General features: G+C 35.6%; 1 protein-coding gene across 1 annotated transcript; it reads left to right on the top strand.

The window, feature by feature from the left end:
* The first annotated feature begins 2,914 nt into the window (after window positions 1-2,914).
* On the top strand, window positions 2,915-3,871 carry LOC143402102 (olfactory receptor 2B6-like). Its single transcript, XM_076859574.1, has one exon. The coding sequence runs from the start codon at window positions 2,915-2,917 to the stop codon at window positions 3,869-3,871; it is 957 nt and encodes a 318-aa protein (XP_076715689.1).
* The last annotated feature ends 11,227 nt before the right edge of the window (window positions 3,872-15,098 follow it).

Raw genomic sequence — 15,098 nt, 5'->3', positions numbered from 1 at the left:
GAAATGGGATGAGTTCATTTTTAACAAATTTAGCCAGAGAGAGATTGACTCCCAACCTCAATTCAGGAGGCAAAAAATTGTAAATTAGATGCATTTCCATAGAGAGATCTGTTTCAAGGAACTTGCTCTGATAATTCACCTGGGAGAAGAGTAAATGAAAGATCTGCATGCTCACAATTCCCAAGGGGTCTCAGGAATATCATACAAACAGCACTTTCACAATGCATCTTTGATATTTTCTACTATTGCTTTCTTAATACAGATTTTTCTATTCAGAAGCTGTATGAACTTAAAGATGAGAATACCAAAACTAATTCTTAAAAAAGCCTGTGTGATCTATAGTTTCTCTCTATGTGTCTAAAAGTTTAAAATATTGAAGTAAATTCCCTCAAATTTCCTTTTTACTGAAGAATAACAAAATAAGGTAAGTAGAAAGGTAATTGCTTTTAATAATCATAAACATTATTTTGGAAGGTTGGAGTATATGTAGATAATACTACTATACACATAAATCTGGAGAGTACTTCACATCAGGGAGCTTATTCTCAATTTCCCTATATTTTATTGGTGCATTAAAATTATACACAATGACAATATTTATTCTTGTGTATTTGTATGTGCATACAATATAATAATATAATTGGCCAATATAATTCCCTAGTATTTTCCTGTTCTCTCCTCTCATCTCTTCTCTTCTTTTCCCCTTGTCCCTTCCTTCATTTTACTTATTCCTCAGGTGTAAAATAAAGGTCATATGTGATAAAAATGAAGTATGAGGAATCTTCATATTCTTTCTGAGTGCTTGCATTCATTTGCAGTCCCACCAAAAATGTATGAGTGCACCTTCTTCCCCACATCCTCCCGAGCATTTATTATTATTTGGATTCTTGATAGCAATTCTAACTGGAATGAGATGAAACCTCAGTGAGTTTTGATTTGCATTTCCCTATTTGCTAGGAATGTTAAACATTTTTCATTCACCTTTTGGTCATTTGTGTTTCTTCTTTTGAGAAATGTCTTGAAACTGGAGAATTTCATACTAAGGGAAATAAGCCAGAAAATCAAGGGTCATGTATTCTCTCTCATATGCAAAAAATCAGAGCAAATTCAGGTGAAATAAAATGGGCAGAGGTTGGATATTGTAAAGACAGAATGAAAATCAATGGAGTAGAAGGAGATTGAGAAAGAGGTAGGAGAGAGGAAAAAGAGGAGGAAATACAGAATGAATTTGACAAAATTATGCAGTATGTATGTATAAATATAGCACAGTGAATTTTAGTTTCATGTGTATGTATAAAGTACCAATTAAAAAGATATAAATGAATAGAAAAGACATCAATAAAATAGAAGAAGAGGAACAGAGGGAGAGAGGAAGAGAGGACATTGGGGGACACTCAGGACTGAAATGGAGTAAATCTCCTGACTGTATTTATGTCAAAATGAACCCAACTTCTATGTACAAATATAATGCACAAATAAAAGCAAAAAAAAAGTAGCCTTCAAAAATGAAGTATGAATAAGATACATTAAAACGAAAAGGTAAGTGGTGATAAAAAGAGGACATCAAAGGGATTGCTATGTGGCAGTTTATTAAAATGACTTTAAACATTTATGCATAAATTGATTCCTATGTAGTAGAATAGTGATGGAAAATTATTGAAAGTAGAAGTTACAAAAGTAATGGAATCCAAGACCTAAAATTAATGAAATATGTATGAGAACTACGTGAAAAAGTTGATAGACTTATAAACCTTAAATGTACTTCAGAATAATTTCTATCTTTCTCACCATAGTACTTTATTTTTAGCTAGTTAATTTAGATTTCAATATGCTTTACAATTGAAAAGTAAAGAAATGTTTACTAGAAATGTTTACAAGTAAATTAACTTGTGGATTTGAATAAGTCTCTGGCATGAATCATGATATTACTTTTCTTCTGACAGCAGTTTTCTCGTATAAACTTTTAAAAAAAAAGTATTTGTAGTTATCTATTATCTGTGAGTCACTGGTAAATGGCAAAATTCTTTCATTAAGATGATAAAATTACTTGATAAATGAAAAACTGCAATGTAGATAAATCAATTAACTAAAGCAAAACACAAAACTTTAAATGCTTAGAATATGAAGTAAATAGTTGTGCAAAAAAAAAAAGGTACCAACAAGCACAAAATTCTCATACATGGGGAAACCAATGTGATTATTGAACATTGACCCAGTGGATGTATGTGCAGTAAATTAATGTTGAAAGTGTTTGAATTTCTTACTTAGTTCCACATAGTTTAAAAGAGATTTATTGAAATACAGTGTCCTCACTCAGTGTGGAGATAGTAAGAATATTCACTTAACTAGTAGGCTATGGGTGGGCCTTTCTTGATGATTCTCATAGCTCCAGATTTTCTTCTTCTTATTCTGTTACTATTGCTACCTTGATATTTCTACTCTTCTTAAAGTGAATCATGTGATTCCAGGTCTCATGCTATATCTACTCTATGGACACCTGGAGGTAGAAATCAGAAGCTTCATTTTAACTGCCTCCACAGCTAATTTTTATGTCAGATAATGTTTGAAAACCACTATTTTGGAATATCCTCAACACAGTCACTTCTGATTTTTATTGAATCCTCACCATAACTCAAGGAGATAATTATTGACAGTTTTCTTATACAGAGGAAAAAAATGGTTTCACAATATTTAGCTTATTTACTAAAAGCAACTGCCTCTATTTGTAATGCTGTGAACTGAAATTTGGTCATCTGGTGTCAGGGTTTTGCATATTCCCCTGCAAAGATTTACTACATACTAACTTCTATAATTATATGGCCAACTTGTAAGAATGTTTTGTCTTTTAACTCTTATGATCTATTTGTTGAAAGTGTTTGAATTTCCCTATTACAGGTGAAACAAATTGAAGATAATGGCACTCATTAATGAAAGTCAACCTGAAGAATTCATTCTACTAGGCTTTAATGAGCTACCTTGGCTAGAGCTTCCTCTATTCATTATTCTTCTGATAACATACCCCATGACCCTGATGGGAAACATTGCCATCATTCTGGTGTTCAAGTTAGATCCCAGTCTCCACAGTCCCATGTATTTCTTCCTCACCAACCTTTTGGACATATGCTACACCACAAGCATTGTGCCTCAGATGCTCTTTAACCTGGGAAGCTCTAAGAAGACCATCAGCTATGTGGGGTGTGTACTTCAGCTTTATTTCTTCTACATTATGGGAGCCGCTGAATGTCTTCTCTTGGCTCTCATGTCTTTTGATTGCTATGTGGCCATATGCAGACCTCTGCACTACACCCTCATAATGAATCAGCGCATCTGTATCCAGTTAATGTCCACTGTATGGCTGAGTGGAATTACTTATGCTATCTCAGAGGGCACTGAAACACTCCACTTGCCAGTGTGTGGCGTCAACAAACTGGATCACTTGGTGTGTGAGATTCCAGTTCTTATAAAGACTGCCTGTGGTAAAAAGGAAGCTAATGAGTTAGCACTCTATGTGGCATGCATTTTTATAGTAGCTCTTCCTCTATGCCTAATTCTTGCCTCCTATGCTAGCATTGGACATGCTGTACTTAACATTAAATCTTCTGCGGGAAGGAAAAAGGCCTTTGGGACATGTTCCTATCATCTCATTGTGGTTTTATTATTTTATGGCCCAGCTATTAGTATGTACCTTCAGCCCCCCTCTTCCATTAAAAGGGACAAGCCCAAGTTCATGGCCCTCTTCTATGGAGTGGTGACTCCTACAGTCAACCCCTTCATCTACACCCTGAGGAATAAGGATGTAAAGGAAGCATTAGGCAATCTGGTGAGGAGCATTTTCACTTCCAAACAAAAAAAATGTAGGCAGAAAATGTAACTATTTAGCAATTTGAGTAGGTTTATAAAGGTTTCTTTTATTACTCTTCCTGTCATGAACTTTGTGTTGTATGCTTGTGTTGTATGTTCTTTTATTAAAATATATCTTAATTCATATATTCCTTAATTAGGTAGGCAAGTATTACACCTGGCTAATGTGTGGGTGCTCTCTTTTTGAAAAATTACTAACATAATTCTGTTTGGGTTGTTACATAATGAAAAAGTAACTTTGTTAAATATTAAGATATGTTAATAGTATAAATTATAATTACATTAGTTCAAGCAAATTACAATAACAATTCCTTGACAACCATTCATCAATGGGCTTCCTATCAGTGTCACTTGAGAAACGTTTCATCATTCTCTATGAGCCATCTAAGGTCTCTATGTGCAGCCCGCCTGTACTTCATTTTGTATGAAGCATTCTGCTCTCAAAAAAATAATGATTTTTTTTTATTTTAACACTACAGTTATACATAGTAGTTGGGTTCATTTTGATAAAGTCATCAGGCAAGAAATTGATTTTAATTACCTTTCTCCCACTTTTATCTCCCATTCTCCTACTCCCTATTCTCCTTCCTCTACTGTGAGATTTTATCTATTTATTTATTTATTTATTTAATGGGTTATTTCCACAAATACATAAAGATGAAATTTCCTTTGGTACATTTTTGTATGCATATAACATGATTTTGTGAAATTCACTCTGTCCTTTTGCTTTCTCTACCTTCTGTGTACCACTGATCTTCCCTATGATATCTGATCCCCACTCCAATCCCTGCTAACATCCCTGCTAATTCTTTCCTGTATTTTTTTCTAGCTTCAACATAATGAGAAAAAATATTCAAGTCTTAATTTTCTGAATCTGGCTTATTTCACTTAGCATGATGTTCTCCATTTCCAACTATTTACCAGCAAATGTCTTTATTTTATTCTTTTTGGCCTAATCAAACTCCATTATGCATATATATCACATTTTCTTGATTTATTCATATATTGATGGGCATCTGGACAGAAAAAAATCATGATTCTTAAATTTCATTAACTTCATTTAATGTAGATCTTTTATTTAAAAAATCCATGGTTTGGCTTAACAAATATGTGAGTAGTATTTTTTTTATAATTAATTAAAGAATTTATTGCTACATATTAAAATGAATAGAAAAATTGAAGAAAAAAATAAGTTTATTCACATTCCTTTTGAATATCATAAAAATAAGTCTTCTGAAACATTGAAAGAACAAGGGAAGTGATATTACTAATGAACTGCAATTTAGAAGCACTTTTGCATAAATTAGAACATCAAAGAAACTCTTATAATGTATGAAAAAGTTATAATTTGTCTTCTGAATTGGAAAGCAACTTAGTTACTTGAATAATATGAGTATTTTTATTATATATATTTTGGATGTATGAATATTGAAAATCTGCATCACTAAAAGTTGAAAATGTGATAACATAAGTCTGCAACTCATACCTAAAACTTAAAATTTCATCACAAAATTTGTTACAACTTATGAGAACAAATATACTTGGATTAAATAGGTTTTTTTTTGAATCATTATGTTGTAAATTCCATGTAATGTGTTGTAAAGAAAATGAATACTTGCAAGAAAAACTAATTTGGAGATTTATTTTTTGTTTCTTTCTTTGTTCTTTTTTCCTTTTTTTGCTATAATGGAAATTGAATCCAGGGACACACAGCTACTAAAAACTCTCAACTCTCTATTTTCTTCCCCTAAATTTATGACTCTAGCCTTAAACTTGTTGTTCTCCTCTGTCAGCCTTCCAGATAGTTGGTATTACTGGCGTCAATCACCATGCCCAGCTTTATTTGGACTTTTCTGATACATCTTCCTTTTGATCAACATATTCATCAGTGAATGAAAGGAAAGTCCATGTTATTCCATATAATAATTTATTGTAATCTATGTACACTATGAAAAATAATGTATCATATGGTGCTGACCCACTTCTTTTTTTTAATTTTTAGTTGTAAATGAACACAATACCTTTATTTTTACTTTTATCTATCTTTATGTGGTGCTGAGGATCTAACCCAGTGCCTCACACTTGCTAGGCAAGTGCTCTATGATGGAGCCATAATCCTAGCACTTACCAAATTTTTGAGATCAATGGCCTTAATAATTTGTTTGGAAAAAAAATCTACATTTAAAACTGGAAGATTTATGACAGAATTTTTGAAAATTTCACACAAACACACACAATTTAAAAATTAAAATTCTATCATGGTAAATAATAGTTTTGACCACGTTTATTAAGATATTCTTATCTATCTTAGTTGTATATGCTGGGAGATTAAGCATTTACAGTTTTGCAGCAAAACCCGGAAAGGTTAGTGTCTGAAGTACAGCTATGAAACTGGTTGCAGTTGTTCTGAGTTCTTTCTTTAATTATTTCCCTTTGGGGGCTAGTTGATGTTCTTATGAAAATTTAGGCCTACAGAATTACTATTTTTAGAAGCTTGAGTCATGTCTAGACTCTGGGAAATCAGGGCTTCTGAGAACTATATACAAATCTCAGGAAAAAAAATATACTGAGCAAATGAAAGGAGACAGCCACAGACATGTTTTGTTTGTACTAGACAGATGGCTGCACATTCTGGGGTACATAAGTTAAGTATATTTGAAAATTGAAGATATATTAATTAATTTTTGAGAAGTTAATTAATATTTGAAGCTCTGAAAGTGTGCCCTACCCTTAGTGTACAGCATACACAACGCTCATATTACCCTTTGGTATAAGGCATGTTCTCAGTGAATATGATCTAAACTTTTCTCATTTTCCCAAGCAAGTTTTTCTAGAAGAGCAAACAGAAGACAACAAAACATTTCAACCCCAGTTGTATAGACACTAAAGGTTATAGGTTATTTCATGTCTTGCTCAGGGGTCTTATTTATATCATTATGTGCCTACCTTTATGATTTTTGTCAATCATATAATGCTCACTTTCCTATAGGAAGCTTAGAATATTTCTTGGTGGCCCATGACCTGCTTTTTCAGTTTGACCAAAAGTCAGTGAGAAATTGGAAACTGCTATTCAAGTAAAGAATGGTTGTAAGTATGAGCTGTAATTATCCCATTAGAGATTGTTGGAAATTGCACATGACACTCTGGTCATTCACAGATAGTTCATGTGCCTTGTATCTTTTAGGGCACAATGTGGTTGATCATGTACTTTATCAACTAAAATACAGAAGTTTTAGAAGTTAAAAGAAATGTCATTAAAATTTATACTTAAAATTGGATACTCCAAAGCATATTAGATTCTGCTCAAAGATCTTTTAAGATCTGCTCCAAATTTGTTTTTCATGATATTAATAAACTCCTTTACAAAATCTCCATCTTCTTATCAGTGTTCTAGACTAAAAATATCACTATTATGTTTGATTTATTTCTTCCCCAGAAGATTCAAATATGGTTAAATTTGCATGTCAATCTCCTGTATTAATATCTCATGATTTTTCCATTTTTTACATTTTAAGCACATTTATTCTAGTTGAAGACCTCATTATTGCATAGAAGGTTGAAAAAACTTGAGTAAACTAAATTCCTATGTTTTCATATTTAAAACTAATTTTTACTTTTCTAAATATGATATCATAAAGTAGACACTAATATAATTTCAGAGTTTAAAATCCAATAAGGTCTCATCCATGTTTTCTTCACCTTCCAAGAAGGTATAAATATGATCAAAATTTAAAATTAAGAGTAAAGTAAGATCCTACAAAATGGAAGAAAAATCTTTGCCAGCTATTCTTCTGACAAGGGATTTTATCCAGAACATATAAAGAACTGAAGAAACATAACACCAAAATAATGAAAAAAAGTCAATATCAAATAAACAGATATTTCCCAAAAGAAGACATAAAAAAAGAACAACAAATAAATGGAAAAAAATGTTCAACATTCTTAGCAATCATGGAAATGCAATACAAAATTACATTGAGATATCATCTCGTTCTAGGTAGAATGTGAATCATCAAGAATACAAATAATTACAAATGCTTGTAAGAATATGTGGGAAAATGTACACATACACATTGTTGGTGGGACTCTAAATTATTATAAACAATATGCAAATCAGTATAGAGATTCCTAAGAAATCTAGGAATGAAATCACTGATATTTAATCACTGATTATAATCATAATACTCCATGGTGCTGAGAGCCATAGCCGAGTTGGAATGATGCGGCATTTTTGCCAGAATGGAGTGGTTGAGAGGTGACACCAGCAAGCCATTGAGATGATAATAGTTATGTTAAGCTGTGTATCCAATTGTATACTAGATCCCTGCTGTCCACCTTGGCTTGCCACTTTGGAGTTCTCATGCTACTTTGGAGTTCTCACGGGGATTCCCGGGGAGAGTTCCCATTGGTTGGGGAAGTGCTGGAGGTGAATTTCCGGAGGAGAGATTTCCAGTTGTTGGTTCCTGGAGGAGCCACGTGGCATTCAGGAGAGTTCCTGGGGAGCATGTGTGGAGTGTGCTGGTGGAGTTCAGAAATAAAATTTGTTCCTGCTTCAGTGGCTCATCATTTGTGCCCAGCCAGACATGGCATTTGGCAGCCCATGCGGGGAATCCCTGAAGCCCAGAGGTAAGTGAAATTGCTCACCCCTGAGGGAAGGTGAGAGAATGGGTGACCATTTACAAAAACAATGTGCTCTTGTTTTGATTTGTTTTGTTTTTGTTTCAAGCTGTTTATCCATAGAACTTTCTCAGGCAAACTGGGAAAAAATCATTGGCTCAAGGTTGAAGTTGTTCACCCCTGAGGAAGAGATAGAAATAGACCACAAATGCACATGTAAAGAAAATAGGAAAAATGATACAATGATTTTTTGTTTCGTTTTTGTTTCATTCTGTTTCGGTTTTGTTTTGTGTTATAGTAGATCAGAAATTAGCAAAAAACAAACTGAAAAAGTGTTAAGTAAATTGTTAGAGGTCCAGACAATGGTAGAAAACATGTTAGATCAAGCAAAAGAGAAGGTTTCTCGAGCTAGTCAGACAGAGGAAGAAAATTTAAAGGAAGAAAGCTTAGAGGAGAAACAGCTATCACGGGGGGAACCTACAGCAGGAGGCTGCTACTAACTCCCTTCTATCACCAGAGGGTGTAATTCAACCAAGAGCTCCATCTATGGAGACAGCTGAGTGGCCCTCAACCCCTGTAGTTGATAGATGGGATCCTGAGACAGGACCTCAAAGACTAGCATGCCCTGTATTTGAGCAGGCAGAAGGGCAGAGAATTCACCGTGCTTTAGATTTCAAAACAGTGAAGCAGTTAAAGGAGGCTGTGACAACCTATGGTCCTCAAGCACCCTTCACTGTAAACATGGTTGAATCCATTACCAACTTGGACATGACGCCAGCAGACTGGGCTAGCATGTGTAAAGCTGTGCTAAATGGAGGGCAATATTTGTTATGGAAGGTAGCCAATGAGGAATTTTGCACGGAGATGGCTAGGCGATATGCTACAGCCAGTTATCCTAAGAGAAATCTAAAAACAGTTAGGAAAAGGACCTTATGAGGATCAGCAGCAACAAATTAGATATGATCCTGCAATATACTCACAAATTGCTGCAGACGCAGTTAGGGCATGGAAGTCTTTATAAGGAAATGGAGATTTGCAAGGTCAGTTATCTAAGGTAATACAGGGAGCTAATGAACCTTACACTGAATTTGTAGATAGGCTTATTGAAACAGCTACCAGAGTCTTTTTGGGGATACAGAACAAGCAATGCTATTAATAAAACAACTGGCTTATGAACAAGCAAATCATTGCTGGAGAAAGGTCATTAGACCATGGAATCATGAAGATTTAAACACATATATTAAATTATGTAGACATTAATGAACAAGGGCAAGTCTTGGAAGCTGCAGAACAACAGGCTTTAGATACCAGGCCAAAAACATGCTACAATTGTGAATAAACAGGACATTTTAAAAGGAATTGCCCCATAGGAGGAGTGTTTAACAAAACTAGGTATCAAAGGGAGAGAATACCGGGTATTTGACCAACAATGCCATAGAGAGAGACATTGGGCTAATGAATGCCATTCTCAAACCACCATAGAGGGTACTCCATTATCAAAAAATGGACAATGATCAGGTGTTTACCCATGATATCGTGGAGAAAGGCATCAGGCTCCATTGCCAAAAAACAAACAGGGTGAGCCCAATGCTCCGGGGTCCATGACCACAAATATACGGGACACTGGAGGAACCCAGAAACACCATGGAGGAACCCAGCAACACCATCAGGGTAGTGCCCAGGACACATTATCCATCAGATCTCTCATCAGATGAACCAGAGGGAGCGCAGGTTTGGACATCTGAGCCTCTGCCAGAGCAGTACTAACTCCAGAGATGGGAGTTCAAATCATTCCCACAAGAGTAAAAGGACCTCTTCCCCAAGGAACAGTAGGCTTATTGTTAGGACGCAGTTCTTCTACTCTAAAGAGAATTATGATAAGTCCTGGGGTAAATGATCCCAATTATGAAGGTGAAATAAAAATTATAGCTAGTTCTCCAAAGGGTATATCAGTAATTTTACCAGGAGATAGAATAGCACAGTTATTAATAATACCCAGCCTACATGATAAATTTTCCAGTAGTACTATAGAAAGAGGTTCCAGGGGATTAGGTTCCACAGGTGAAGATCGGGCTATGCTGTCTTTAGATTTAGATTCTCACCCAATGCTAAAACTAAATATTCAAGGACATGAATTTAATGGGCTACTGGATACAGGTGCAGACTTTAGCATCATATCTCCTCAAGAATGGCTGAAACATTGGCCAATACAACAGGCCACTAAAACTCTTCCAGGCCTAGGAGTGGCAACAAATCCCCATAGAAGTGCAATGGTATTAGGTTGGAAGGATCCTGAAGGATGTGAAGGAACTATACAGACATATGTATTGGATCATCTTCGTATAAACTTATGGGAATGAGATGTCCTAGATCAATTAGGTTTGGCATTAACAAATAACATCAATCCAAATGTGCCCACTATTGGGGCTAGACAAAGTTTTAGGAAAGAAAAAAGATTAGGAGAACAATAACAAGGCATACCAGCACCAATTCAAACAGATCAAGGAATAAATAGACATGGATTGTGTTTTCAAAAGGGGTCACTAAGACAATAAAAATTACTTGGAAGTCAGAAGGACCAGTATTGGTTCATCAGTGGCCCCTGACTAAAGAAAAGATACAAGCAGCCCATGACCTGGTCAAGCAACAATTGGCAGAGGGACATATACAACCTTCCATATCTCCCCATAATACTCCCATTTTTGTCATTAAAAAGAAATCTGGTAAATGGAGATTATTGCAAGATTTAAGAGCCATTAATAATGAGATGGTTATTATGGGACCTGCTCAATCGGGGATTCCTCAATTGTCTGCTTTGCCAAAAACCTGGTATGTTTTAGTTATAGATATTAAAGAATGTTTTTTTTTTTTTTTAAATTCCAATTCATCCTGAGGATAGTCCACGTTTTGTATTTACTATCCCTGCACCGCAGTCTCTGGCTGGGCACAAATCACGAGTCTCCACACAGCTTGTAGATTCAAACAGCAATTCTTTATTCCCGAACTCACACCGGCCGTCTACAAACACGTTCTGGGGGAATCCACGTTCTCTGCCCAAATCCACTTCTGCCCAAATCCACATCTCCTGGGCTTCTGTCTCCTGAAATATACTGTCTGACCCTAAGAACTCAAGAGGAACTCAGCAGCAGGATACGCCCTATTCTAAAGGGGGAACACCCTAATCTCCTATTATGCTAAACTGCCCTATTCTAAAGGGGGAACACCCTACTCTCCTATTATGCTAAACTGCCCTAGTCCTTGAGCAAGGTCACCTTTCAGAAGTCCTTCCACTAGACAGCATGGAAGTAAGCTGGCAAGGAGATTGTCATACCTACTTGGCTGATGGCTCCCAGCAACTCCCCCCTTCTGATTAATTAAACAACAAGTAATGTGGCTTAAGGACCGTGCCTGGTAGGTTGTCCAGTTCAACATATGGCTCTTACCCGTCATTGGAAAACTGACCTTTAGGTGTCAGCCTCCTGTCTTAGGTTGATACCACTGCAACTGGATCATACCCGTCACTGACTACCGGTCCAGCATACAGCCATACTTGTGGATAGGTCTATGCACCAGTGGGGGGGTGAGGTTCTTTGCCTCACCTCTGTTGGCCCCCAAATTTGGCCTTGGTGCCAGTGGGGGAGTGAGGTTAATGTGGCTTAAGGACCGTGCCTGGTAGGTTGTCCAATTCAACATATGGTTCTTACCCGTCATCGGAAAACTGACCTTTAGGTAACTGACCTTTAGGCGTCAGCCTCCTGTCTTAGGTTGATACCACTGCAATTGGACCATACCCGTCACTGACTACCGGTCCAGCATATAGCCATTGGCCCCCAAATTTAGACCATCACTAGCAGAACGGAGGAAGATACAGAAATGCCACGACACCAAGCCAATTGACAGTTCCTTTGGAAAAATTGCATCACTGGTGACACCTTCAGCAAAGATATGCCAGCATTACCACAATTAACATGTGGTGCGCTGGCAAGGAAATAAAAATTGCATCACTGGTGACACCATCAGCAAATATATGCCAGCATTACCACAATTAGCTGCACTAAACGTAGTTACATAGTCCAGGCAAGTTCTGCAAGCAGTTCAAAGTGGAGGAATCTATCAATCTGTCCGTCTCCTCCCAAAGTCTGTTGCCTCCCAAAGTAAGTTGACTCCTTGATTGAGCATACTTGTTGAGTTATATTCATTGGGATGAAGATAGGAATTCTGGCAATGATGCTAAAAAGACATTATCCTGAAAAGAATTATTAAATATAATGAAAAGGAAAGGTGAAAGTAAACAAACAGATCTGTTAACCTCCTTAAAAAACAATCCTTAACAGCTGTTTACCTGATTTAAATTAGTAAACAAGCAGATCTGTTAACCACCTTTAAAAACAATCATTAACAGCTGTTTACCTAATTTAAATTAAGCCATTTAAATCACGTGAATAAAAAAAAATAATTCAGATCCATTTTCTCATGAGCGCTCCTCATATATGAAATACACACACACAGACATACAACACAAAACACAAATGTGCAAACAAACGTACAACACATAAGATAATAATAAAGGCCTTGTAGCTTTACCTAGGTGAAATCTCCATTGCAATGTTTAAAAACTCCATAGTCAAAAAAATAAAACTGATCAGAAAAACATTAACCTAGGTTTGTATGAGCTCAAAAAATAAAAATAGAACCTTATGATGTGGAAAAATGCAATAATAAAATAGATATTGAAAAAAGCATCCTGGTTAATCACAGTCGCAGATGTAAGAATGGCCAAACTGGAGTTCTGGATATCAGCTGTTACGGATTTGAGTCAAATCATCTTCTTTTCGATCTGTAGAAATCGTTTTGGTTAGTCTTTCTGGAATCCAAATCGGCTGCTGTTCTCCCTGTGGAAACATGCAAACAGAGCCCCAACTCCAGACAATTACTGGGTCAGGACCTTTCCATTGTCCTGTTAGAATATCTTTCCAAAGAACTTTAGGCTTATGCACATTTTTTGGATACATATACCTTTCCGCAGCACTAAGTCCTGATGAATCCAAATTTAAAAAGTTTAGAGTAAAAAGCGTTATTTTAAGTTTATCTTTGGGGGATATATACCCCTTTCCAATTTCCTCTTTTTGCTTTAATAAGTACATTTTAATAGTTTGATGAGCTCTTTCAACTATGCCTTGTCCCTGTGGATTGTATGGAATTCCTGTTATATGAGTAATACCAAATGATGAGCAAAATTGTTTAAAAGAGGTAGAGGTATAGCCAGGACCGTTATCAGTTTTTAACTGTTTAGGAACTCCCACAGTGGCAAAATTTTGTAAGCAATGAGCTATAACATCTTTAGTTTTTTTCTCCAGCATAAAGGGAGCCCATCAAAAATCCGGAAGAAGTATCAACTGTAACATGTAAATATTTTAATTTTCCAAATTCTGGCAAGTGTGTGATGTCCATCTGCCAAATATGGTTAGGTATCAGTCCTCTAGGATTGACTCCAAGATTAACTTGTGGTAAAAAGGTCACACAATTTTGACATTGTTTTATTATATGTCTGGCTTGTTCCTTAGTTATTTTAAAACGCTTTTGTAAAGTATTAGCATTAACATGGAATTTTTTATGAAAATTCGTAGCTTCTTCTAGTGTAGAGAAAATATGTATGTCATGTGTAGTTTTATCTGCTAAATCATTGCCCAAACTAAGGGCTCCAGGTAATCCTGTATGTGCTCTAATATGTCCTATAAAGAATGGATCTTTTCTGTCCCAGATTAGACTTTGTATAGTGGAAAACAAAGAGAAAACAGTAGAAGAAGGGGAAATCCTACCAACATCTTCAAGAGATACTATAGCATTAACTACATACTGACTATCAGAAAATAAATTAAATACAGAATCTTTAAACATTAAAAAGGCTTGTAAAACTGCATTAAGCTCTACCTTTTGAGCTGATTGTTTGGGTACTAAAAATGTAAAAGTTTGATCAGGGGTAACTATTGCTGCTGTACCATTATTTGACCCATCAGTGAAGATATTTGGAGCATTCATGATAGGTGTTTTTCTTGTCATTTTTGGAAAAACTACAGGATGCTTAGACCAAAAAGACAACAAAGGATTAGATGGTAAGTGGTTATCAAATGAAACATTAGATTTACACATGATTATTGCCCAAGTATTTAACTCATTAGCTAACTCATCAATTTGATCCATAGTATATGGAGTAATAATTTTATTGGGAGAAATTCCAAACACTCCCTTCGCTGCTTTTATTCCTTTGAGTATTAATTGTCCTACAGCCTCAGGATACCTAGTAAGAATAGTGTTAGGAGAATAAGATAAATGTATCCACAATAATGGACCTTCTTGCCAAAATACTCCTGTAGGAATATTTTTTGTTGGTAGTACAATAAATAATAAAGGCAAACTTATATCAATTCTATCCAAATGTATATTTTCTATATATGTTTCAATAATTTTTAATGCCTTTCTTGCTTCAGGAGTTAACATGCGAGGTGAGTTTGGATCTGATGGACCTTTTAGAATATCAAATAAAAGTTCCAACTCTCCTGTTGGTATGCCTAGATAAGGCCTTATCCAATTTATGTCTCCCAATAACTTTTGAAAGTCGT

The sequence above is a fragment of the Callospermophilus lateralis genome, chromosome 6, assembly GCF_048772815.1.
Source record: "Callospermophilus lateralis isolate mCalLat2 chromosome 6, mCalLat2.hap1, whole genome shotgun sequence".
Classification (NCBI taxonomy): Eukaryota; Metazoa; Chordata; class Mammalia; order Rodentia; family Sciuridae; genus Callospermophilus; species Callospermophilus lateralis.
Note: the sequence above shows the minus strand (reverse complement) of the source record. Positions and strands in the feature narration are given on the sequence as shown.

Coding starts and splice junctions, on each gene's coding strand:
- LOC143402102 (XM_076859574.1), top strand. CDS start 2,915: ATGGCACTCATTAATGAAAGTCAACCTGAAGAATTCATTCTACTAGGC.